Raw genomic sequence first — 24891 nt, 5'->3', positions numbered from 1 at the left:
AACCCACAAAATAGAAGAAAATATTGTCAATCATATAACCAAAAAGGGATTTGATCTAGAATGTATAAATAACACTTAAAATTCAATAATAAAAAAGACAACTCAATTGAAAAATAGAGAAAGGATCTGAGTAAACCTATTTCCCAAAGAGAGATAGATACAAATGGCCAACAAAACATGAAAAGATGCTTGACATCATTAGATGACAGGGAAATACAAATCAAAACTGCAATGAGATACCACTGCAGAAAGTTAGACAACAAAACTTAGATGGCTAAAATCAAAAAGTCAGATAATAACAAGTGCTGGTGAGGATGTGGAAAAATCAGAACCCTCATACTCTGCTGGTGGGAAGCCACCTTGGAAAACAGTATGGCAGTTCAGCTAATAGTTAAACATGGTTAACATATGACCCAGAAATTCGCCCTCCCACCACCATCCACCCCATCCCCCAGTATATACCCAAGAGAAATGAAGGCTATGCCTACTCAAACACTTCACAAATATCTAAAGCATCATTATTCATAATAGCCAAAAGGTAGAAACAATACAAACTGTCCATCAACTGATGGGTAAATAAAACGTGGTGGGATATATAATGGGTATTATTCTGCAATAAAACAGAATGGATGATTTTTTTTTAAGATTATTTATTTATTTATTCACAAGAGACACACAGAGAGAGAAGCAGAGATACAGGCAGAGGGAGAAGCAGGCTTCATGCAGAGAGCCCGATGTGGGACTCGATTCTGGGTCGCCAGGATCAGGCCCTGGGCTGAAGGCGGAGCTAAACCACTGAGCCACCCGGGCTGCCCAGAATGGATGAATCTTGAGAACATTATGCTGAGTGAAAAAAGCAGTCACAAAAGACTATGTTTCCATTTATATGGATTAATTAAATATCATTCCATTTATACATACAAAATGTTCAGAATAGGCAAATCTATAGACATAAAGTACATTAGTAGTCACTTAGTGTCAGGGAGATATGGAATGGGGGATAAGGTAATAGCTAAAGTATACAAGATTTCTTCTTAAGGTGATGAAAATATTTTTAAATTAACTTTGATATGTGATGATGCATATATCTGTAAATATACTAATAACCACTGAATATTATACTTTAAACAGGTAGATTATATGGTATATAAATTATCTCACATTAAAGCTATTATAAAAAAATAAATCAGAGTATGAAAAATTACGGCATTCTTAAAATATCATTTAAACTGAGATCCATTCAATTACAGAAAATACTCTCTTCAAACTAGCACAAAGGGAAACAAATGACATTTTAACTTCCAAACCTCTCTCCTATGCTACTCGTTGGAAAGTTGCTACCAATTCTTATGCTTTGCCGTCTCGATTTAAAAAAAAAGGATGGAGAGAAAAGGAATTAATATTTAATGCATGTCTTTAATGCCTAATATTGTACATCTTTAATTTAATAATCACTTTACTCGATTTTATCAATGGGAAAACGTACAGAGTAGTAAAGTGATTTGGCCAAGGTCATAAATGTGTAAGGGGCTAGAAGATTTGAATTCAAGTTTTTCTGACTCCAGGTCCTATACTCTTCCTATTCAAACAAGCTAAACAGCTCCCTTCTCCAGGTTCTTGTACTCTAAGTTGAACTACGAGCAACCAACAAACTTACTTGGCAAAGCAAGAAGACCGATGTAAGTCTGTAGCTTCTCAAACACAGCTGTCATCTTTTTCATGTCCTGAGACAGCTCAAGATTCCTGGCTCTCAACGCAGACGTGCAAAGAGACGATTCACATTCTTCTTCTAAACTAGGAATGAGTAGATATTTCAAAAGTGAGCATCGTAACAATTTTCAAACAGCTATAATAAATCATCTGATTTTTCAAACAACTATGCCCAAAAGAGAAACTTTCCAAAAAAAAATTTATCTCATGTATAAGGTTCCATTTTTTTAGACCTCAATACATACACCTATTTGCTGCAGCTATTAGTGCTAACAGATGACCAGATGGAAGTAAAAGGCAAAGGCAGGTGCTCATTGGCTTTCCATCCTAGGAGCAACACAAAATTATTTCCTTTAAAAATATTTTGAGGAAAAAAACATATTTTGAGGAGCAGTGCCTTGCTAGCTCAGTCAGTAGAGCATATGATTCTTGATCTCAGTGTCATAAGTTCAAGCCCCACAGCGGGCATAGAACTTACTTAAAAAAAAAAAGAGAGAGAAGAAAAAGAAGAAAGAAGAAAGAAGAAAGAAGGAAGAAAGAAGAAGAAGAAGAAGAAGAAGAAGAAGAAGAAGAAGAAGAAGAAGAAGAAAAAAAAAAAAAAAAAAACCTAATTTGGGCAGCCCAGGTGGCTCAGCGGTTTAGCGCCACCTTCAGCCCAGGGCCTGATCCTGGAGATCCGGGATCGAGTCCCACGTAGGGCTTCCCGCATGGAGCCTGCTTTTCCCTCTGCCTGTGTCTCTGCCCCGCCCCCTCTCTTTCTGTGTCTCTCATTAATAAATAAATAAATAAAATCTTTTTTAAAAGTTAAAAAATTTTTTTAAAAACCCTAATCCTGAGGAGAAAAATATTGCACATACTGAATTCCTAAAGAAAATTAAATAGGAACTAACGAACAAAATAATTTAGAAACCTTTTTAGCAAAAAGGTTAGTAAAAGCCAAAGAGATTGAAAAACCAATCTATACACCCAAATCTAAAATTAAATGACTAACACTCATATAATACATTGTATCCTTTTCAATTTTAAGTGGTTACTTGGGAAAACAATTATAAGGTGAGAAAACAATTATGAGAAAAAAACACATGGACTCTTAACAGTGTTTCTTAAAAATGTGCAGGTAAAGCAAGGAAAGTTATTAACACAGGAATGATAATCGTATCCCTTTCCTTCTCTTCCTCTACTTTGTAACAGCTTCATTCAATACAAAGCCCATATACTACCCAAAAAAAAAGTCATCTTGTCAATTAATGTGGTTTTTAAAACAATGATAAAAAGTTGTCTTAAAATATAAATATGGGGCACCCTGGTGACTCATGTGGTTAATTAAGCATCTGCTTCAGCTCAGGTCATGATCCCAGAGTCCTAGGATTGAGTCCTAGGATTGAGTCCATTGCTTCCTGCTCTGCGGGGAACCTGCTTCTCCCTCTCCCTCTGCCTCTCTCTGTCTCTCATGACTAAATAAATAAAATCTTAAAAAAAAAAACAAAAACATAAAAATGGGATGAGGATAGGGGATAAAACATTCCAAGAATAGGAATCTAAGATCAAAAAAGGACTTATTCAGTATTTCTAAAAAATGTAACAGTGAAAAAATAAATTAAGGTAAAATAAAAATGCACAATTGTTTCAAGTAGTAAATATCACTTTTGCAATGGTTCTCAAATAGGTTCCTCTTAAACATAAGCCAAATCAATAAGGTATATTCAACTTAGTGTTGTTTAAACTTCTAGAGTCTTTTCAAAAAACTTTAACTTCATTGAAGCATAAGATTAAGAATCTGAATGAAACTATAATTAATAATTATTAGTTTAAGTCCTAATTCCGATTCCTAAAATTCTGTTATACCCACAAACCGTAAAATTTGGTTACTGAAATGCCTGGTCAGGTTACAATCAGGTAATAAAATGGTTTTTAACACATATTAAATTTTTTAAGTAGTGGAAGTTTACATTTCTGAGAAAGTAAACCTACTATTTTAGTTTTATAAGGATTTATGAACCACAATTACTTGTATATTTTCAATATCTCTAAGTTATTCATCTACATATTTTCTAAACCTTATTGTGCAATATATTATAATACATATATGTTCTTATTTCTCTTATGTTCCAGTTGTATTATTCTTTGACTTTTTTTTTTTTAAGGTTAAATCTTTGGATGAAAAGACTTAGATGAATTAGGGGTCTTGGCAGTTTTAGAACAAAAGTATCAAAACAATCAAGCAATATTATCAAATTTCCAGTTACATGGATTATTTTCCCTTTCCCTTCCAGAAATACTTAACGAGGAATATGTAAGGTTACTAAATGGTATCTTCCGTGAGGGCTGGAGGAGATAAAGTTTTTAGTTTATAACTTAAATAAATCCCAATAATAAAAACAAGACACCACTTCAGAGAAACCTAAAGATTACAGATCCAACCAATTGTGGAAGCTAATTATTATAACCCCCACCTAAACATTTATACCAAAAGGATAAAACGGAAATATTTCTTTCAAGAACTGTGTGATTCACAATCACTGAAAATACGGGTTCACAGCATTACACAGTTATAGCGGTAGCCACACTATAGAACTACTCAAAAACCCCTGACTGATGCACTACAATTCAATTTTCTTAAATATAGGTTTGTGCTGCTCAAGCCATTATTCTCCTTGTTCACAGACATGCCAACTGGCTGTGGTGCAGAGCGAGCCGGTAGTTGCCAAGGGGCACGCGTCACTATTTTAACTTGGGCACAGGTCAGGTGACCCCCCATGAGTCCCCAAGCTCCTTGGCCTCAAGGCTAAGTACCTTTTTAACTGATAAGGAAGAATCTTCCTAAGAAAACATATGTAAGAGGTCAAATGCTCTGAAAAAGTTTTCAATTTCACAGTTGTCTCCTGGAAAAGAAAAATAATTCCAAGGTTAATAGTGTCATTTGACATAAAGGAGCTTCCACTTGCAGAAGTAAAACACAGAAGGAAATTACCAGGACAGTCACAGTATCCTCAGTAATACTTTCAAATAAATGAAGCATTCCTTCCTCAAGAGGGCGGACGTAGGATGCATTTTCATGAAGGTATTGTGAGAACTACGGAGAAGGGGAAGAACCATCAGTTATGTCACTAGAAAATAACAAATACCTAGAGATTTGTGAATGGACTCGCTGAGTTATAAATCTAAATTCTTTTGGAAACTTTTTGAGAAAAAGTTTGGCTTTTACAAAAAAGAGATGCTCACCCTCTAACAGTCCCAAATACAGTCCCCAAGTCCCCATCTCATTCCAAATGGAGGAACCTGAAGAGAGGTGACATCATTTAACCAGGTGTGGGAGGAAACACAGAGGGGACACTGCCTTACAACCCGCCACAGGCATTCCCCAAGCACCTGCTTCTCTAAAGAGGGCTCAGGAAAGAAAAAGAAAGAAAAGAAAGAAAAGAAACCTGTATGAAAGATTTTTATGTTATGTTCCTCATTTTTTAAAAAACAAGTCTATTAAGGACAGCTCCTTCTTTTTACTGTGTATGATGTTCAGGGTTAACAAATTCCAGGAATATATAATTATCACCAGAATGAGGATGTAAAAACTTTTATAACTGTCACTGATACCTTAGTATTTATAAAGAATTAATTCAGTATGAAAAATAAATTCAGAAAAAAAAATCCTACAGGCATTTAGACAATTTAGTAGCAAAAAGTTAATTTTCACTTAGGAAGTTTCTCAATTATCCAAATATTGTATAATGGCTCAAATTCTGATTTCTCAGTACAGATATGTAAAATCTCATTATGCAGAAATGTGATTCAACTGGCCATACTGCAAACTATAGATATCTGGCCCTGGGCAACTCATTTTATCTCTCTGAGCTTCAATCATAAATGTCTACTTTATGATTTTATGGACAAGTCTAAACCACTCTGGTCATCTTTTAACAAGTGGTTTCTGAATCTCCTTCAATAATACAGATTTATTAGGGGTGCCTGGATGGCTCAGTCGGTTAAGCGTCTGCCTTTGGCTCAGGTCATGATCCTAGAGTCCTGGGATCGAGTCCCATGTAGGGCTCCCTGCTCAGTAGGGAACCTGCTTCTCCCTCTCTCACTATTGCTTTTCCTGCCTGCATTCTCTCTTAAATAAATAAATAAAATAATACACATTTATTAGAAAAACCACATAGAACCTTTCATATGCCAAAGCACCAAAGATAAAATATTGAGAAATAAATGAATTCTTCAGAGTGATAAAGTGTTTCAGATAAGATTAACATATTTGATTCTCACTGTATAACCATTATGTAGCAACAAGCTAAAAAAAATTCCAAAAAAGGGACAAATATATTTTTTGATATTACAGGAAGTATAAAATAAAATATAACTTTTACATTAAAATGCTGCAATACTGTTTCCCAACCCAAATCATCTGAAAGCTTTTTCCCACAGTGAAATTAAAGGCCCAAAGTTTAACTGTTTATGAACGTCAATAAATTCATGAAGTCAGATCAAAACTGATGAAAATCAAGCCCCTCCCAAGGGCCTCCTATGTGTAAGGTATAACAATTATAGGAATTAACCTTTACTGAGTCCTTACTACGTGCCAGGCACTATTCTCAGTACTTCACATATATTATCTACTTAATCTTCAAACTTAAACATATATACCTGTGAAGTATGTACCCTATCCTCCATTTTAAATATTAGGACACTGAAGCACAGAGAGGCTAAATAAATTGCCCCAAGGGGACACAGAAAGTGCCTGGGACCCCCTTAGTTTGACTCCAGAGTCCAGCTTTGGCTATACTAATAGGTACTTATAGGATACATGGGCATAAACACTATTCAAACCCTGGAAACAGGGCAGCCCCGGTGGCTCAGCGGTTTAGTGCCGCCTTCAGCCCAGGGTATGATCCTGGAGACCCAGGATTGAGTCCCACGTTGGGCTCCCTGCATGGAGTCTGCTTCTCCCTCTGCTTGTGTCTCTGCCTCTCTGTGTGTCTCTCACGAATAAATAAATAAAATCTTAAAAAAACAAACAAACAAACAAACCTGGAAATACTGCTTGATACGCAGAAAACAAGCTGGAAAGAAGAATCAGCTAAGTAGGAAGAGTGGCAGATTCATTTCAGAAAGCCACATTATGATGTACTTCAAGTACATATCTATAGCAAGATCCCTCAATTTCCTCCCTGTGGGGGCCAGCCTTTGAGATAGCCCCAATGATCCCTGTCTCAGCTGTTTATGGCTTTCTGTAGTACTCTTGCATACTGTTTCAAGGCTGGTCTGTGTGACCAATACAATATGGTAGTAGTGATGGTACTCAGTACCCGGGATAAGTCATAACAGGCACTGCGGCTTCTACTCTGCTCTCTCTTGGATCACTCATTCTAGGGGAGGTTAATTGCTATGTCTTGAGGATACTCAAGCAGCCCTATGGAGAGGTGAGAAAGCTCCATGAGAAACCAAGGCTTCCAGCCAACAACCAGCACTAACTCACCAGCCACGTGAACGCATCCCCTGGGAAGCAGATGCCCCACCCTAGTCAAGTCTTTAGATGAATGCAGCCTCAGCTGACTCTTGACTGAAACTTTATGAGAGATCATGAAGCAGAAGCCCCCCAGCTACTTTTCTCCTGAATTCTTGACCCACAGAAATGGTCTGAGATAATAAATGTTTGCTGTTTTAAACTACTAAATTTTGGTGTAATTTATTACACAGTAATACAGAATTAATACACTATTTATTTTTTCCTTTTCAGTTAAATGTGGTCTTGCAAGCTACTTTAAATCCTTTTTTAGAACTAGCTAGGGAGAAAAAAGGAAAGAAAGGAGAGAAATTTGCCAGGCCCCAAAAAAGCACATGGACTGAAGGGAATGACAGTCAACCCTCTTCTTATTCCTTATTTAAACGTCACACACCCTGAAAATGCTCCAAAGCTCAACCAAAGAAGCAGTTTCACTCCCACTCCATACCCCAGCAGGAAAGATCAACTATACCCACATACACTTTTTTGCTTTTAAACATACCCAGTGATGAAAGTTACACAGTAAGTACAAATAGGGAGAGAGAAAAAGGCCAGCAAACTGATTTTTCCAAAAATAAAATGGCACTTTTCATTATATCACAGCCAAGTCAAAAAACTACAAAAGACCCCAATCCTACATACAAAGCGTAAGTCTGGGCCTTAGCCTGACCCCAGGGGCCTTCCAGAGTCTGGAGCCATGTTTTTGTCCTTGCAACCTGACCTCTCATTCCTCTACTTCGAGAAGACTTCACACTCTTGCCAAAACAGTTTGCTCCCTGCTCCCTCCCCCCCCCCCCACACACACACATTCCCTTATGCTTTCCTACTAGGGGACTTTGCTCCTGTCTTGCTCTCTTCTGGAGGAAAACACACCTGTTCTATTTCTCTCCTCTTACTCAAATCTTGCTCGTGTTTTGAAGCCTGTTCAAATCCCTAGACAACCTTTCCCAGACACTTCCACCAATAGCAATCTTCCCTCCTTGATGACCTTACAACACTTACTGGCCTTATCACCCACACTTCCCCAGTATTTAATTTCTTAAGAATCTCCATGTTTGCCACATTTTATCTTAAAGTTAAAGACTGTGAATTATAGTTTTCTTCCATTACTCCACAGCCCTTTGGCTGATGTGCAGTGGTCTGAAAAGAAATAACATGTCTTCCTACTTTTTCAGGGCAAAGAAAAGGTATCCTGAGTTAAATTTACCTTCTGATTCAACGGAGATATAGTGTCAATGGCAGAATCAATAGGAAAAATCTGAATCCTCTGTTCTGTATAGGTGTGAAAGTTCAGAAGAGCAGTCACAAGATCTTGAACAAAAGCCAGGGCCTGCCCGGCAATGTCCCGCATCTTCAGCTTTTAAATGAAAAGTACATAAAGTTAACTATCTAATTACTATTCTCAAGCAACTTTATTTAGTATAAATCTGCTTTTAGAGAAAACATTTAAATTCCAGTATAATTAATCTCGAATTTAAATTCATTTGCTTCCACTTGGATTTTAATATTCCCATCTAAGTAAATTAGAAAGCCACCAGTTTTGGCAACTAGACCTCCTCTATTCGATCTAGACTGTGTAAGTGCAAGGTCCACCAATCTAGCAGAAAAGGAATGGCTCATAAAATAAGTGCATCCTGTAATTCAGTTCCATGTTATCAGATGAGAGCAAAAATCTATATTACTTTCAAATTCAGTAAGTAGCAACTTATGCAATTTTTAAAAAATGTATGAGAAAGTAAAGCAAAAGTTAAACACAATGGGTTAGTGTACTAAACAGAGGCCCAAACAATAAATTCTTGTTTCTTAAAAGTTTGACATACATATCACTGAAAATCAAAACATTATCATTACCTGATGTCTCCTATTGTGAAGTGGAACGTTCAAAGCGTTATACTGACTATATTCTATAAAACAAAAATAGATGCACAATAAGTCATATTACGTTTATAGAAAAACAGCATACCTAAAATATAATGAATTCTCTGTGGCAAAATCAGCTTTAACTAAGAATTTTAAATGATCAAAGCCACAATCACAGTATAATAATGGAATTTATATAGAATCAGTTGTTTCTCAGATAAAGTAATACTTTTTTTTCTTTTTTTAAGTAGGCTCCATGCCCAACATGGGGTTTGAACTCACAGCCCAGAGAGCAAGAGTCTCTTGCTCTACCCACTGAGCCAGCCAGGAGCCCCTCACTTTTTTTAACTTTAGGATAAACAAACCCTGAGCTTCTGTTTCTAAGAAATCATTTCAAAAACCTGAGGCCTATCAAGATAACCTAGAAAGGCCCATGACGTTTTGCTACGTTCAGTCATGCTCCATTCTAAAATACCCGTGCACACAGCTGCCACACCAGTCATCCAGAAATACCACCATGTTCACAACACTACACTACTTGACAGTCTACCACTGCCTGTTACTGCTGATCCCAACAACTCAATCCTAACATTTCTGGGTTGGCTTCCTCATTTTCCCAACGTCCTTCTCTCTAACCTAGACTTTGTCCCCAACCTCGGATAGCTTCCCAACACTCAGGTTCAGGCTTCAATCCCCTCCTTCATCTCTGTTCCTCTCTGCATACCACTCCAGCCATTCAAACTGTCCCTCCTCCACCTGGTCCTCAGTCAGAAAGACCTGGTGCCAAAATCTGACTCAGAAAGTCCCCATGCTTCTCTCAGCCAGTTCTCTCTTATAACCACATTTCTACCAAGGGCCTGGTCTCCCATCCACAGTTCATCTACTTTCCTCTCGGTCCTCTCTGGGCCTTGCTTGTTTGCCTTCCCAGCCTGGTCCATTGTTTCCAACAATGCTCTTGCTGCACAAAAGGAGATCAGGGTCCATGACAACCTAATTTACCAAACTTAAGGGGCCTTCACGGCTTCCGCAATCCATAACTTCATTGCTATAGGCATCTGCTCCACACCTTTTCCATTTTAAGCCCCAGACACCATTCTTCCTCTCCTCCCCTGCCCTGGGATGGGGTGGCCTCCCACTACAATGGCAGGAAGACAAAGGCCAAAGCCCAAGGGGTTCTTATGTTTCCTACCATCCACCTCATAGTCCCTGGCTTCACGTATCTGGTCCTCAGCTAATCTTCCCTCTGGGTCCCCAGCAGTAGCTCCTTCTGACCCGTCAGGGCCTAATCCATCAACCACACCCTCCTCCCCACTACATCTTCACAGGTACCTTCAAAAAAAGCATTTATTGTAGCTTTTAAAAGTCTGTCTCCACAGTGACTTCCTCCTCTTTACTTTTATCATACTGAATCCTCTGCCCTCACCCATCTCCTGCACAACACCACCATTTTTTTTTATTCTGCTAGAATGCTGAGCTCCTAACCTTCCCCATCTTCATTCCAGCTACTCAAAGAACAGCATGTCTATGACTCTTTGCTCAGCACCCATTCACCTCTAACCCTCCTGCTAGCCATCTACCAACCACCTCCACCCCACATGGAAACACTCCTCTCAAAGTCACCAAAGCAGCTGCCTTTACTGTCACATCACCCTTTCTGAGCTCCCCATAGCAATGCTAGAACTGCCCAGCACCACCAGGCTGAACACTCCTGTCCCCCGCTTTCATGTCACCTCATTTCCCCAGCTCCTCACCACCTCCACCACCTCAGCCCTTCTTCTTCCTGACCACTGTGAGGGAAAACTCTCCAAGGACATTGTGTGGGCCTCTCCCCACATTTCCACCACTCTCAATGCCCATTCATCCCAACAGAGTCAACTCCAGTCTCTCTCCAGGCTTTTACTTAGAAATGCATATACCAAGGGGTACCTGGGGGGCTCAGTCAATTGGGCATCTGCCTTAGCTCAGGTCATAATCTCAGCGCCCTGGGATCAGCTCCACATCAGGCTCCCTTCTCAAGGACAGTCTGCTTCTCCCTCTGCCCTTCCCCTCACTTGTGCACTTCTGTGCACAAATAAAATCTTAAAATAAATAAAATCTTAAACACACACACACACATACACACCCCAATAGATAAATTTATACTGATCCATCTGTCAGAATATTAAACAACAAAGTTAACCTCATCATCTTTTCTATAAACCTGCCCGCTGTGTGCCTCTTTGATTTCTGTCAACGGCACCACATCTTTCCCCCACACTGCCTCCTCCAGTTCCCTTCCGGCCTGCATTCATCTCCCTGACAACTCAGGCTCCAGCCTCCAGAAGTACACACCACGACTAGCATCACAACAGTATTGGCCCCCTTTCCCCATTCAGTCTACACCCTTGCCAGACTAGCTCTGTGAGTGCACAGATCTCATCGTGACATTACCTGGACCAAAGGCTTCAACATGCCCATCACCTTGTGAATTGAGTCCCAACTCCCTGGCCCACAACTTTAGGGTCTAGCCCCATCTACCCTTTCAGAACTTGCCTACCCCACCCACTCTAGCCTTCCATCACACTTTAACTCATTACTACTCATCAGACCATGACAGCACCTTTTGTCCCACGTACCACACTCCACTTAATTCCCTGGTTTGTTCTCCTGCATCTCTGCCCAATAAAACCAATTCACATATCCAAGCCCTGCTCAAAGCACGATTCTTCCAAAAGACTTCCCCAAACAACCCCGCCAGCAGTAATCTGTCCTTCCTCTGAAACCCCAACAGTCTCTTTATTGAACAGGTTAGCTTATATTTTAGACATTTCTATACATTATCTCTCCCCTTCTGGAGAGGGCATTGCTATACATTCCCTCTCTGCTTCTTTTAGGGCAGAGATTTTTGTCTTAGAAATTTTTTTTTAAGATTTTATTTATTTATTAGAGACACACAGAGAGAAAGAAAGAGAGAGAGAGATTGAGAGAAAGAGACAGGCAGAAACACAGGCAGAGGGAGAAGCAGACTCCATGCAGAGAGAGCCTGATGTGGGACTCAATCCTGGGTCTCCAGGATCATACCCTGGGCTGAAGACGGCGCTAAACCGCTGAGCCACTAGGGCTGCCCAAGTCTTAGAAATGTTTATGTCCCTTGTACTCCCTATCCATCTGAGCACTCAACAATGATCTCCTAAATATTGCAGAACTAAAAGTAACCTACACTGACATGATAAGGATCTAAAGCAGGGTGACAACTAGTACTGGAAGAAGAAAGATAAATCCAAAAGAGATCCAGAAGGAAATTATTAGGACCTGATGACTAATTGATACAAAGATTAAAGGGAAAATGAAATGCCAAGATTTCAAGTCTAGAAGATCAAAGTACGCTAGTGCTATTTACATTAATGTAGAAACTAGAAACAGGTGTTATTTTCAGAGGAACTTAGGCTTTGATATAATAATGACATATGCTGATTTCAGTGTTAGATCAAACTGTTTTTCTCTGGTGTCTTTTCTTTCCTCTTTTCTTAGGTCTTCGGGGAGAAAAATTTAGGGGAAGTAAAAAATTTTAATCGTGTGACTATAAAAAAGGGAATCTGTACTTATTTGAATATAAGTTTCAAAATTTCAAGCAATTAAAATATATTCTTTTTCAAGGTTATGATTTAATTTTTCCTTAAACATTACAAAATTGGCACCTATTATACATGTAAGTTGATTTTTTTTGTTTTCTTGCTCTTGGTTATATAAATTGCCAGACCATTCCTATTCAAGATGAATAGGAAGCAGGATTTACTCAAGTCAGCTCCCTAACTATCAGTGAGGATCACCAAAAGTGCTAGAGATACCAGGCTGAGAAGATCCACTCCCACTACCCTTCCCTCACTCCTCCCACCATGAACAGCTTCTCTTACACAAATTTTCAGGTACTTTATGTTCAGGTTGGTTTTCACCCAGGGATATGCTAAATACATGCAATAAAAAAAAACAAAACATGGATTTGAACTTTTTTCAAGAAGGCTGACTTAGGAGTCAGTCTCCCAATGAAATATGAAGACCACAGCTGATCAAAAAATAAAAAGAAAGCTACCCTCTGTTGAGCCAATGAAGTTTTTTGCCAAATATATTAAAAACTTTTAAAACTAGTTTGTGACCACAGAGAGAGGTTCAAAGGTGCAAATAATGGAAAAGTGTACATAATACCTACTTGTATCATTAAAAGGTACTTTTTCCGTGATGATTGATAAGGATTCCTCTAATCTACCTGACAAATCTTCATGAAGATTCTTTAACTGTAATTGACTGAAAGGAAAAAAAAAAACACAAAACCACATGATCACCAATCAGACAGCGGATTCCTCACTTCCTTGCTACCATAACACCTGGTATCAAGCTTTCAGAGAATCATGCCTGACACCAGGATACTCGTGGTGGTAGATAATTATTCAATGATGAAGAAAAATACTAATCCTTGATTCCGAAGCCCCTGAGACTTCTATTGAATGATGTTAAGACTGTCAGAATTTATCACAGTCCCAGTATCTAATACAATCTTATCAGTTTATTTCCCCAAGTGCAAAGTAACCTTAGAGCAGTTTCAAAACCACAAATTTACTCTTTCCAGCACATAAATGTTAGTTCAAGTATTACAATGAAGTTTTTTTTAAGTACTGTATCAGATTTTTCCCCCCTTGAGCTCAAAATCTGATAGTTTTTCTATTTTTGATTCAATTATGAGCATGAGCATACATCTAAACCACACATGTAATTTGACCAATGCAACTAAACTGAAGAAATTCATGTGACTGATTCTATTGAAATCTAAAGTGTTATGTCATTTATCAAATAAATGCTGAGTATACTATTACTACCCATCAATTCATCATATTTGAATCTTAAGATTTAGGTATCTCCAAATTAGATCCCACTGCCTCCATTTTATTCAAAATGTACCATTAAAACATTGGCACAGTGAAAAAGAGTCAGTTTTCCTGCCTGGAACTCTCAGAAAACTCTCTCTTCAGGGTAGCCTGAATCAGAAAGTGACCAGTTCTCAGTACAGGAGCCCCAGACCGCCAGCTGCCACAGCCACAAGCATCTGCAGGCTGATGACTAATGCACAAGCCACTTGACAAAGAGTGTTATCCTCAGAGATAACAGAACTGAGATGGCCTGCTCCTTGCTCACTTCAAATGTGAAAAGATTAAGAGATAGAAGTTGCTCAACCAAAACTCAGGTCTTCTGATTCTTACTTCAGGGCCCCTTGGAATTCACGTTTCCACATACCATTCTTCTGTTCGAAGCCGACATTCCTTGGCCTCCTTTTCTAGAGTCTGAGATTTTACCTGAATATTAGAAGGAAAAAAAAGCAGATGGCTCAAGCTATAATGAGGGCACACTTAGGAGATACTGCAGGCAACAGCCTCCCCTTGAATGACTAACTTTGCATTCCACAAAGTGCACAGAAGATTTACAAGAGCCTTGACCATCTCTCAACATGCTCTCGCCATTAGTGGGGCTTACTTCTAGTTTGGCCTTGTCATTCTGCAGTTTCTCGATAGTTTCCATGTACTTCCGCGTCAAGCCATCGACCACGGCTTGGTGCTGGGCCGCCTCCATCTCCAGGGTGGCCAGCCGACTCCTCAGCTCCGCTTCCACATGCTTGTGCTGCTCATCAGCTTCAAAAAACTGCAGAGAAAAGATTATTTTTCTCTCCTCACAATATCTAAATATATACAAATGGAAAGAAAAACAACAGCCGTGACTATTCATTGAGCAATTTCCACATGGTTCCATGTGCTCACTAGGCAAAATCCGCATGGGCATATCTCACCAAATCCTCCCAGTATGTCAGAGGTAATGCTACTGCCATCCCTCCTTTACACATGGGGAAACCAAAGCTTCAACTTGCCAAATGCAGAAATGAGATATGAACACAGGAGATCAATGTCCCAGTCGATAACTCCTTCCTCTCCATCTCAAGGATTTCTTTAAAACAACTTCCGGCACACAGGAGATTCAACTGACCAAGGTATAACTTTTTTGCTACACTAACTTCCACAATTAAAAAAATCAAAATTCAAATAGAAGTTATCCCTAAAACAGGGAAAGCTCTTTTCCTTAGTAAGAATCCATTGCTAATTAAGAATTATGAATGCTTAATACAAACTGCACTGAGGCCAAAAGTTTATTTTTTTAACATTTGCAAAAAGACAGTATTAGTGCATATTTAGTTTCCATCATTTGGCTATGCTCACCATTTCACAAAAAATTCAGGAGGCACAGCTGGAGACATAACACTATGACTCTTAACTATGCTGAATGTTTGAAGGCAAACACGTATTATTCAACATTCCATAAATATTTGAGCTCCTGCCATGAGTGAGACTCTGCCCTGAGGGAAGGCATACAAACCGACATTGTGTATACCCAAACAGACCTTATAGACTAACTGGTGAACAAATACAAACCAACTAAGCAGCAATAATTTAAAAAACAAACACTACTTAATGATAAGCCCCCAACTAAATGGTCCATCTAATCATTTTCTAGATAAAATGAACAGTGCCTAGTATATTTCTCTACTGTTTCAAAGTTATACTGCCGTCCTCTAAATAAATGTAATACTCAAAACACACATCCAAATTAAGATATGAATGAGATTTAAGTAATGAGTCAATGACAGTGACATATATACCTAACAACCACAGAAGACATAAAAACACTCTATTCTGCATTGGTTTTTCCACATTCCAGATCATATGACCCATTTTTAATTCATTGGAAAAACAGAAAGTTTTCTCACTTGTATATGCAACCGTTCGTTTTCTTCTATCTTCTTTTGCAGATCTTCATCAAAGACACTCTTCTGCTCTTGACTCAACTGAGAAGAAGATTCTCCACTTTTCTGATGGAAAGAATAAGTTATGTCCACATAACTTTCATCCTTTAGAGAAACATCCTAAGGTACACAGATTCTCTATCACCTTAGTAGCTTGTCTCTTCTAGTGTGCACCATTCTCAATCCTGCAAGAAGTATATAATCCATCATTTACCTTTTCCTATTTGACATAAGTAGGAACTGCAAATTTTGGAATGAGCAGGAAAGCTTAAAAGGGAGAGAGAGTGAATAAACAACAGATAAGGTTCACTATTTTTTGCAGATAAATTTAGGAGTAGTTCTACTGGAAAACACAGCAGGCCCAGAACAGGGGCCATGAAAATATGCTAAAAAATATCATTTCCATCAGAGAGGAAGACAAACCATAAGAGACTCACTCTTAATCATAGGAAACAAATTGAGGGTCACTAGAAGGGAGGGAGGTAGGGGGTTGGGGTAACTGGGTGATGGACATTAAGTAGGGCACATAATGTCATGAGCATTGCGTATTACAGAAGACTCATGAATCACTGACCTCTACTTCTGAAACCAATAATACATTATATGCTAATTAATTGAATTTAAATTCTTAAAAAAATTTTTAATTTACATTGATCTTTTGGTTTGGGAAATGACAGTTTGACTCTGAGTTGCTAAACTCCTTTAAGAAATTGTAATAACTAGCAATCACAACAATAAATTCTTACAAAAGTTTACATAAATCTCTAATTTTTAAAAACATATATAACCATTAAAATAAAGCTACTGTAAATAAACAGAAGGAAAAAGCTCAAAATCATGAGAAATACCTCCCTTTTCTTTTTTTTACCAATATTAACTTTTTCTGCATAGAAGAATAGCACAATTTAAGCAAGCCAATAATGACCATTTGTTTTCGTGGAATACAATAGCTGAGACTATTCCAGAGAGGGCCTAACAATGAAACTGTGTACAGACATCACTCACCAGCCTTCTCTGCCTTTCCTGTGCCCTCACTCTTCACTTAAAATGAAATTACTTACTGATCCAACGTGAACCAATGAGTAGAAAGCCCTTTGAAAATGGAGTAGCTATGTTAAAAACAAAACAAACAGAGGCGCCTGAGGGACTCAATCGGTTAAGCAGTCAACTCTTGATTTCAGTTCAGGTCATGATCTTTGCTCATGAGATTGAGCCCCAGGTCAGGCACCAGCATGGAGTCTGCTCAAAATTCTCTCTCTCCCTCTCTCTCTGCCCCTTCCCTGCTTGCATGTTCTCTCCCTCAAATAATCAAATCTTTAAAAATAATAAACAAACAAATAAATAAATACAATTAAATATCCATCATGTTTGGGATACAAGAACTGCACAAGGAATACTACCAAAAGACATATTCTGGGCATTCTGGGTCATTGGCGCTTCCAAATTTGGAAAACTTTAATTAACATTAACTCAGAAGTTTTACACCCAAGCCTCTACAGAAACAGCATTGGGGGAGGATCTCACTAACCTGGGGAGCCTGTTTGAAGTACATATGGCTATTCGTTCCTCAAAGGTCTCTCAGAATTTCAAGAGCACATGTATTTTGACAAAATTTCTCAAGTGATTCTAATACATACCTGTTTTTGCCCTCTCTGTTACCACTCTAGAGTACTCTTTCATGTAGGGAACATGTATATGGAAAGGTACTAACATACGATTATGTCAACTGCCCAACATATGGCACATACAGTCCTAGCCACCTTTACAGGATCCCATTTAATACTCAACAAACTCAGAGAATCATCCCCATGTTGCTGATGAAGAAACTGATGTTGCAAAGCTAAAATGGCAAAGAATTCAAGCCTGGGCTTAACTTCAAAGCCTTCACTCTTCCCTCCACACCATGCTACTTCAGAGTTATTATATGCCTTCTTCCTCCTACCCTTCTACTTTTATTGCCTCAATCCACACATTTGTTGGGTGCTGCTCTATATACATACAAGATATAAGGATTGAATCACTAGCCTCTACCCTTAAAAAAAAATGCAACTTCTTAAGCATAGAATTTTCAAAAGTACCAGATCATCCATCTTAGGGAATGAGAATCATGTCTCACTACAAAAACTATGATGGAAAAAGTTTATTTTTACATGACCAGACAAGAATAGTAAATGGGGCTCATAAAAATAAAAACTAAGAAATACTTGCAGCAAACTTACAACAACTCTAAGGAATGAGTATTTCAATTGCTACTTCACATGAGCTGTTATGCTTCAACACTGTTTCTCATTTTATTTGCCCTACCTTGAGTTAATGGCAACTTAGGATAATTGAAAGATATCAGTAATTTCAACCAGTATGAGATATTCCTTTCACTTTTCTAAGACACTAAATCCAATATGTGCACATTTGCTCCTAACAAATTATTTAAAACTTACTTTCAGGGCACCTGGGTGGCTCAGTGGTTGAGGCCCTGCCTTGGGATCAGGTTGTGATCCCAGGGTCCTGGGACTGAGTCCCACATCAGGCTCCCCACAGGGAGCCTGCTTTTCTCTCTGCCTATGTCTCTGCCCCTCTCTCTCTGTCTTTCATTAATAAATAAATAAAATCTTTAAAATGAAATAAAGCTCACTTTTGTATAAAAATGTCTCTACTTGGATCCCTGGGTGGCTCAGCAGTTTAGCACCTGCCTTTGGCCCAGAGCATGACCCTGGAGTCCTGGGATCAAGTCCCACATCAGGCTCCCTGCATGGAGCCTGCTTCTCCCTCTGCCTCTCTGTCTCTCTCTCTGTGTCTCTCTCTCTCTCTCTGTCTCTCATGAATAAATAAATAAAATCTTAAAAAAAAAAAATGCCTCTATTAGGGCCCCTGGGTGGCTCAGTTGGTTGGGTGTCTGCCTTTGGCTCAGGTCATGAACACAAGGTCCTGGGATCAAGCCTGTGTTTGGGGCTCCCCACTCAGCTTCTTCCTCTCCTCCCTGCTTGCTATCTCTGTCTCTGTCTCTATCTCTCTCTCTCTCAAATAAATTTTTTAAAATCTTTTTTAAAAAAAGTCTCTAGGGATCCCTGGGTGGCGCAGCGGTTTGGCGCCTGCCTTTGGCCTAGGGCGCGATCCTGGAGACCCGGGATCGAATCCCACATCGGGCTCCCGGTGCATGGAGCCTGCTTCTCCCTCTGCCTGTGTCTCTGCCTCTCTCTCTCTCTGTGACTATCATAAATAAATAAATAAAATTAAAAAAAAAAAAAAAGTCTCTAATATCACTACATATATTAATAGTAAGTGTCTGCTTCCTTGACCCAATATCCAGGCATAATAACAGAACATTAGGGAATCTGGAGGGGAGGTGTTCTGTTAAAACCCAGATGGCCTGTAGATGTCTGTACCTAGCAGAGAAGGCCTCATTAACTTGCTTTTATTTTGACCTACCTTGTTTTTCTTGCCTCGGGGTTCACTTAGAGCCAATTCATCTTGAAGTAGTTCTACCCTCTTGGCAAGCTGCAGATTTCGAAATGTCAAACTGTCCATTTCCTGCTGGAGCTTTCTCAATGACTGATCCTTCATTTTCAGTTGTTCCTACATCAAAGTGGAAACAGATCATTCCTTATAATTTAGCCTTCAGGTTTCAAAGAGTGAAAAGAAATTATTTCTGTTTCACTAAAATATTATCAAATCTCTTGCTTTAGGAAATTCACGTTGTATGTTTATCATGCCAGTTCCCATGTTTTTAGCTCTGTTTTGTGACAAAATCATTTTGGGGGGCCAAACCAAGTACATTTAAAAATAAAATTTAAAAAGCAAATATACTGAAGTAACAGTCAATCATCAACTTAAAGTAAAATATCTACAACTCTATGCATAATGTTGTTATGTATAGGGGTCTGGCAGTGAGGAGGCACAATGCCCAAGGCCACAATTTTATAAACCTGAACTGGGAAAGAGAACCTCCTACTCACTGCTGATGCTCTTCAGCAAGAATGGGAAGCAATTTATTTGCACTCATTTTTTCAATAAATCCTCCCTGCATCTTAGTCAAAATGAAATCCTTCCTCTACACTTAATTTTACTTTAAACTATCTTGATTTGGGGCACCTGGGTGGCTCAGTGGTTGGGCGTCTGCCTTTGGCTCAGGTCATGATCTCCAGGGTGCTGGGATCGAGTCCCACATCAGGTTCCCTGTAGGGAGCCTGCTTCTCTCTCCCTCTGCCTGTGTCTCTGCCTCTCTCTGTGTGTGTCTCTGATGAATAAATAAATAAAATCTTTAAAAAATAAATAAATAAAATAAACTATCCTGATTTGTCAAAGATAAAAAGCAATAGTATTCTAACACAGTGGTGTCTACAATTTACTGACATTACCAGCATGTTGAGAGCAACCAGAAGGACAGAATAATGTTCCCATTAAGTAGAGAAACATTTTTCTTTTCTATTGTTTTTTTAGTAATAATACTTGGGAATCTGATGGTAAATACAGACCCAGACCACATCCAAATTATCATGTATTTCAAATTAAAGAAATCCAAATCAACGAATGCTGTCTCCAACAACTCACTGAAGAGGCAAGCCCAATATATGAAAGGTCTCTTCTACCAGAAGACATCCCAATCTTCCCATCGAGTAAACCAGCCAATTACCATTCTTACTAGAACTGTAATGACCACTGCAATGAATGGTAAAACAAAGAGTAATTTCTTTACATCCTTAGAATTAATCACCAGCTGACTAATGCTCCAACTCCATTAACCAATCATTAATTTCAGAAATCTGCTATCTCAATCTCTCTGTAAATTCTAGTTCCTGCAATGGGGAGGATGATAATGTTATCTGCTCTCACAGACTTGTGTGAAGACAACTGACAGAGTGGACATAACGTGCCTGGCAGAGTGTCTGACACACAGTAAGAGCTCAATAACTAGAACCTGCCGTCACCATCAACAATGTCCCCACCATCACCAAGGCCACCATCGCAGAGTTAGTCAAATGCAACCAGCCACAGAACACTGTCATATGCCAGAGTGGGCGACTAAGACACACTAGGAAATACCTTTTCCGCTAATAGCTTTTAAATATCATTAAGAGAGATAACGATGATTTCTTCAATGATTTAGGCAAGATAATAACTTGACTGACAAATCCTGACTATAAGTAAGCTTATTTTTCATACTTGGACGCAGAGAGCTTCGAACGTATGAGAACAGTGTTTTGAGCCACCTCAGCCCTGAGTCCATACTACAGCACCTGATTTGGGGGCACTCTCAAGTCAGAGTTCTCTAGGTAAAGGTCCAACACCAGTTAAATGAAAGGACGTATTTCTGGGTTACCTGAGTGGAATCACCCTAGAAAGATCACTGGTTAGGGACTATTCCAGAAAGAGGTAAGAGTAAAGGGAATCCTAATTCCTTTTGTCTAAACAGGGAGCAAGGGAAAGAGTGAGGAATGACAGATGGTATATTTAACGGAAACAGGCCAAGAAGAAATCTATATCCTAGAATTACTTTAGCCAAGTAAAAATATCACTAAGCAGTACTTATGACATGCCTACCAGAATGAGGTAGAAACAAATTTCTTCATCTCCTGTCGTATTTCTCCCTCTGTTAACAAAGATGCTGATGATAAGATGTATCATTCAAATAGAGTAACCTGATTTACACAGGTTATTACTATTAAATAGCTCAACCCAAAAGTAAGATTAATGGACTAAATGATTCACCCTTTCAAATCCATTCATTAGGGGACAACCATCTGCTGAATGCTGGACATATGAACATGACATAGACTCCCTCAGAGTGCTGTCTAGTGATGAAGACAGGGAAGTAGCTCCATTAATCCAGATGAATTTCGCTAAAGAGAGTCTGTGAGATCTAAGAGAAACAGGAAATAGAGTCAAATAATTCCTTTTTGTAATTTTTAGCTAAGGAAATCAAGGTGCATCACATTCATACCTAAGCAAGAAACAAAGTTAAACACAAAGGCTATACTACCTTCTCCTATCCCTAGTGATTCAGTGTCATAGTTGGGACTTTAAAACAGAAAGCCAGCTGAATTCCTTGCTTTGAGTATCACCAAACACTAACTTAATTGTCACAATACAAATACATTGTTTCATACCTTTAAAGCAGCAGAATTCGCTTGTTCATCCACAACACCTTTTTTCAGGACCTGATTCTGGGCTCGAAGCTGAAAACAGAGGAAGCAATAATTAATTTTTAATATAAAGCAATCATTGTAGCAAGGAAATCACTTACCATTATTTCACAGGAATGATTACACTGAGGAACTACCTTCTCACATATATATGAGAATAAAAATATTAGCATGGAAAAGGATAGAGATATCATCATTCTGCCATTTTTCAGATTAGCACAGAGGCTGAGCTGCCCAATGACATAATAATAATCAGCAGCAAAACTGACACTATAGTCCAGGTCTCTTGACTTCCATATGGTACATGGTTCTTTCTGTAAAACCAAGTCTCCCCTTTAAACAAAAACTAATACAATATACTAATACTAAATACAATAAAGTAATGTTAAAATGAATAGAAAACTGATATAATAAATAACAGGGTATCATGTATGCCATTTTCCTTGAAACTCTGGCACACATCCATTTGTAAAATACATATATAATTGGACTAATTATGAAAAAAGAACTCTCTAAAGAATCAAAGTGTAGGGCATTGAACATACCCAGCAGGACACTGTCATCCCCCACAATAGCCTCAGGAATGATAGACTTGCAATAAGGCATCAGCTAAGGCAGTGTGCTCAAGTAACTAAGAAACAGACTAAATCCAGAAGCTGGCAATAGCAGCTAACATTTGAAACCTCATCCTATATCAGGCACTGTCCTAAGTGCTTTCCTTGTACTCCCTCATTAATCTTCACAACCCTATGAAGTACATACTGAAATTGTACATTTTACAGATGAGGAAACAGTGAGGTATAGGAAAGTTAAGTGGCAATACTGAGATTCAGACCTCAGCAGATTTGACGGAGTCATAATGCCATTAGACAACACTGGTTACTATTTTCTAAAGCTATGTATAAATGAGAAAAGAAGTAGGCGGGGGAGGTTGGGGAAGTCTTTGAAGAGGTAGGACACGGGCTTATTTTTTTTTTTATTGAGATATAACTTTATTTTAAATAGGGCATACAAATCAAGAATTATACAGCCAAATGAATTTTACATATGTATATATGTATTCATCTATCACTTGCAAGGGTTTCGAAAGATAAAATCCACTTCTGTAGGGAGAGGAAAGTTCTCAGCAAGGTTAACACAGACCATGTAAGTATAAATACACAAATCCTATGAAGCCAAAGTGAAAGATGTACAGACTCATATCCTGAAGATTTAGTACAAAGACCATGAAACACCAGGTTCTTCTCTTAGAAACTGAACAAATGGAATGATTTTATCTGTGAGCTTAAAAGAATCTACTTCTAATTCTGCATAACTCCGATCTGTCTCCCAAGAACAGAAATGACCCTCCCTCTGTGCCAAAAGAATAGGAATACTTAAATACTAAACCTTAAATTAAGTATGTGAAATTCAATAGAAAATTTAGCTACAAATTGAAGAAGAAAAGCAGGAATACTGCAGGATATTCAACAGTCTGATCAAAAGACAGATTAAAAAGATGAGCTTTTTCTATTTTTAGAAAGTTAAAGATACAGCTCACTACCACAACAGAAGGAAGACCCAAATCTTGCTCTGCCATTTAGTAGACAATTTAAACTTGAAAAATTCACTGAACTGTTCTGAGCCTCAGTTATAAGGTCTATATGTATTCACCCATATACCCTATCTTCCTTCTTCTGACATTGTTGTGAGAACCAGATAAGAAACCTATGTCAAAGCACTTTCTAAATCTTAAAATGCCCCAAGAATGGAAACAGTTCTCTTAGACTAGAATCAAAGGGATAACAGATAACATTATAGCTTGCCTGGTATAAGGCATTGTGCTAAATGATATTAAGGAGAAAAAGAAGTGAAGGAAGTGGTTTGACAAAGAGCTTACAATTTAAAAGGGACAATACAAGATAACTAGAAGTACTTACTAATATTTAAATTCCCTGCAGCAAGGGTTGCAAACTAAGGTCAATGGGCCATACTGGCCTGCTACCTAATTTTTTAAAAAAATTGTTTGAAGATTTATTTACTTGAGGGAGTGTGTGCAAGGAGGGGAGGGGCAGAGGGAGGGGGATAGTCTCAAGGAGACTATGCAGAGCATGGAGCCCTCACACAGGGCTTGATCTCACAACCCTGGGATCACAGCCTGACCTGAGCAAAAACCAAAAGTCAGTACCACCTAGGCACCCCCACTAATTTAAAGTTGTACTAGAACAGAACCACACTCCTTTCCGCATTATCTACAGTTGCTTTTGAGCTACAATGATAGAGACAGGTAGTTGCAAGAGAAAACGTACAGTCCTAAGCCTGAAATATTTACTCATAGTCTCTTTCCAGAAAAAGTTTGAACACCTCCCCTCTACAAGTTCAGAAAAAAGTACCACTTTTTTTTTTTTTAATTTTTTATTTATCTACGATAGTCACAGAGAGAGAGAGAGAGAGAGAGGCAGAGACACAGGCAGAGGGAGAAGCAGGCTCCATGCACCGGAAGCCCGACGTGGGATTCGATCCCGGGTCTCCAGGATCGCGCCCTGGGCCAAAGGCAGGCGCCAAACCGCTGCGCCACCCAGGGATCCCTGAAGTACCACTTTTTAATACTGATTTCCATCACATAGTATTTTCTTTTGGAGCAGGATCAACATACTCATGGATAATGTGCTACATTAGGTAACAGAATTCAATAAATATTTTCAAACCCACATAGCCAGAAGACAGCAATATGACGTCGGGGCTTTAGGTTTCATTTCATGCCCCTGCCCTAACTTTCACCTATGGTCTCTTACACATATTCTTTCTGGGATATTTAGAAGATCCTAATGACTGTTTCCAGATCTAGGGATGAAGCCTGAAATTTGCTGAACTGATGGTTTTCT

At 38.7% G+C, this 24891-nt stretch overlaps 1 protein-coding gene across 1 annotated transcript in view; it reads right to left on the bottom strand.

Annotated features, from left to right (window-relative positions):
* Nucleotides 1–24891, bottom strand: part of PPP1R21 (protein phosphatase 1 regulatory subunit 21) — a 65690-nt gene that overhangs the window by 32764 nt on the left and 8035 nt on the right. Inside the window, exons 2-12 of the mRNA XM_025992609.2 lie at nucleotides 21992–22060; nucleotides 19314–19460; nucleotides 15852–15953; nucleotides 14570–14734; nucleotides 14333–14391; nucleotides 13254–13348; nucleotides 9059–9111; nucleotides 8415–8564; nucleotides 4682–4783; nucleotides 4504–4592; nucleotides 1658–1794 (exon numbers count right to left, since the gene is read on the bottom strand). Of these exons, the coding sequence (XP_025848394.1) occupies nucleotides 1658–1794; nucleotides 4504–4592; nucleotides 4682–4783; nucleotides 8415–8564; nucleotides 9059–9111; nucleotides 13254–13348; nucleotides 14333–14391; nucleotides 14570–14734; nucleotides 15852–15953; nucleotides 19314–19460; nucleotides 21992–22060 (1168 nt within the window). The remainder of the gene's footprint in view (nucleotides 1–1657; nucleotides 1795–4503; nucleotides 4593–4681; nucleotides 4784–8414; nucleotides 8565–9058; nucleotides 9112–13253; nucleotides 13349–14332; nucleotides 14392–14569; nucleotides 14735–15851; nucleotides 15954–19313; nucleotides 19461–21991; nucleotides 22061–24891) is intronic.

Source organism: Vulpes vulpes, chromosome 16, assembly GCF_048418805.1.
Source record: "Vulpes vulpes isolate BD-2025 chromosome 16, VulVul3, whole genome shotgun sequence".
Classification (NCBI taxonomy): Eukaryota; Metazoa; Chordata; class Mammalia; order Carnivora; family Canidae; genus Vulpes; species Vulpes vulpes.
The sequence above is the reverse complement of the archived record's forward strand: the minus strand, read 5'-3'. Positions and strand labels throughout refer to the sequence as shown.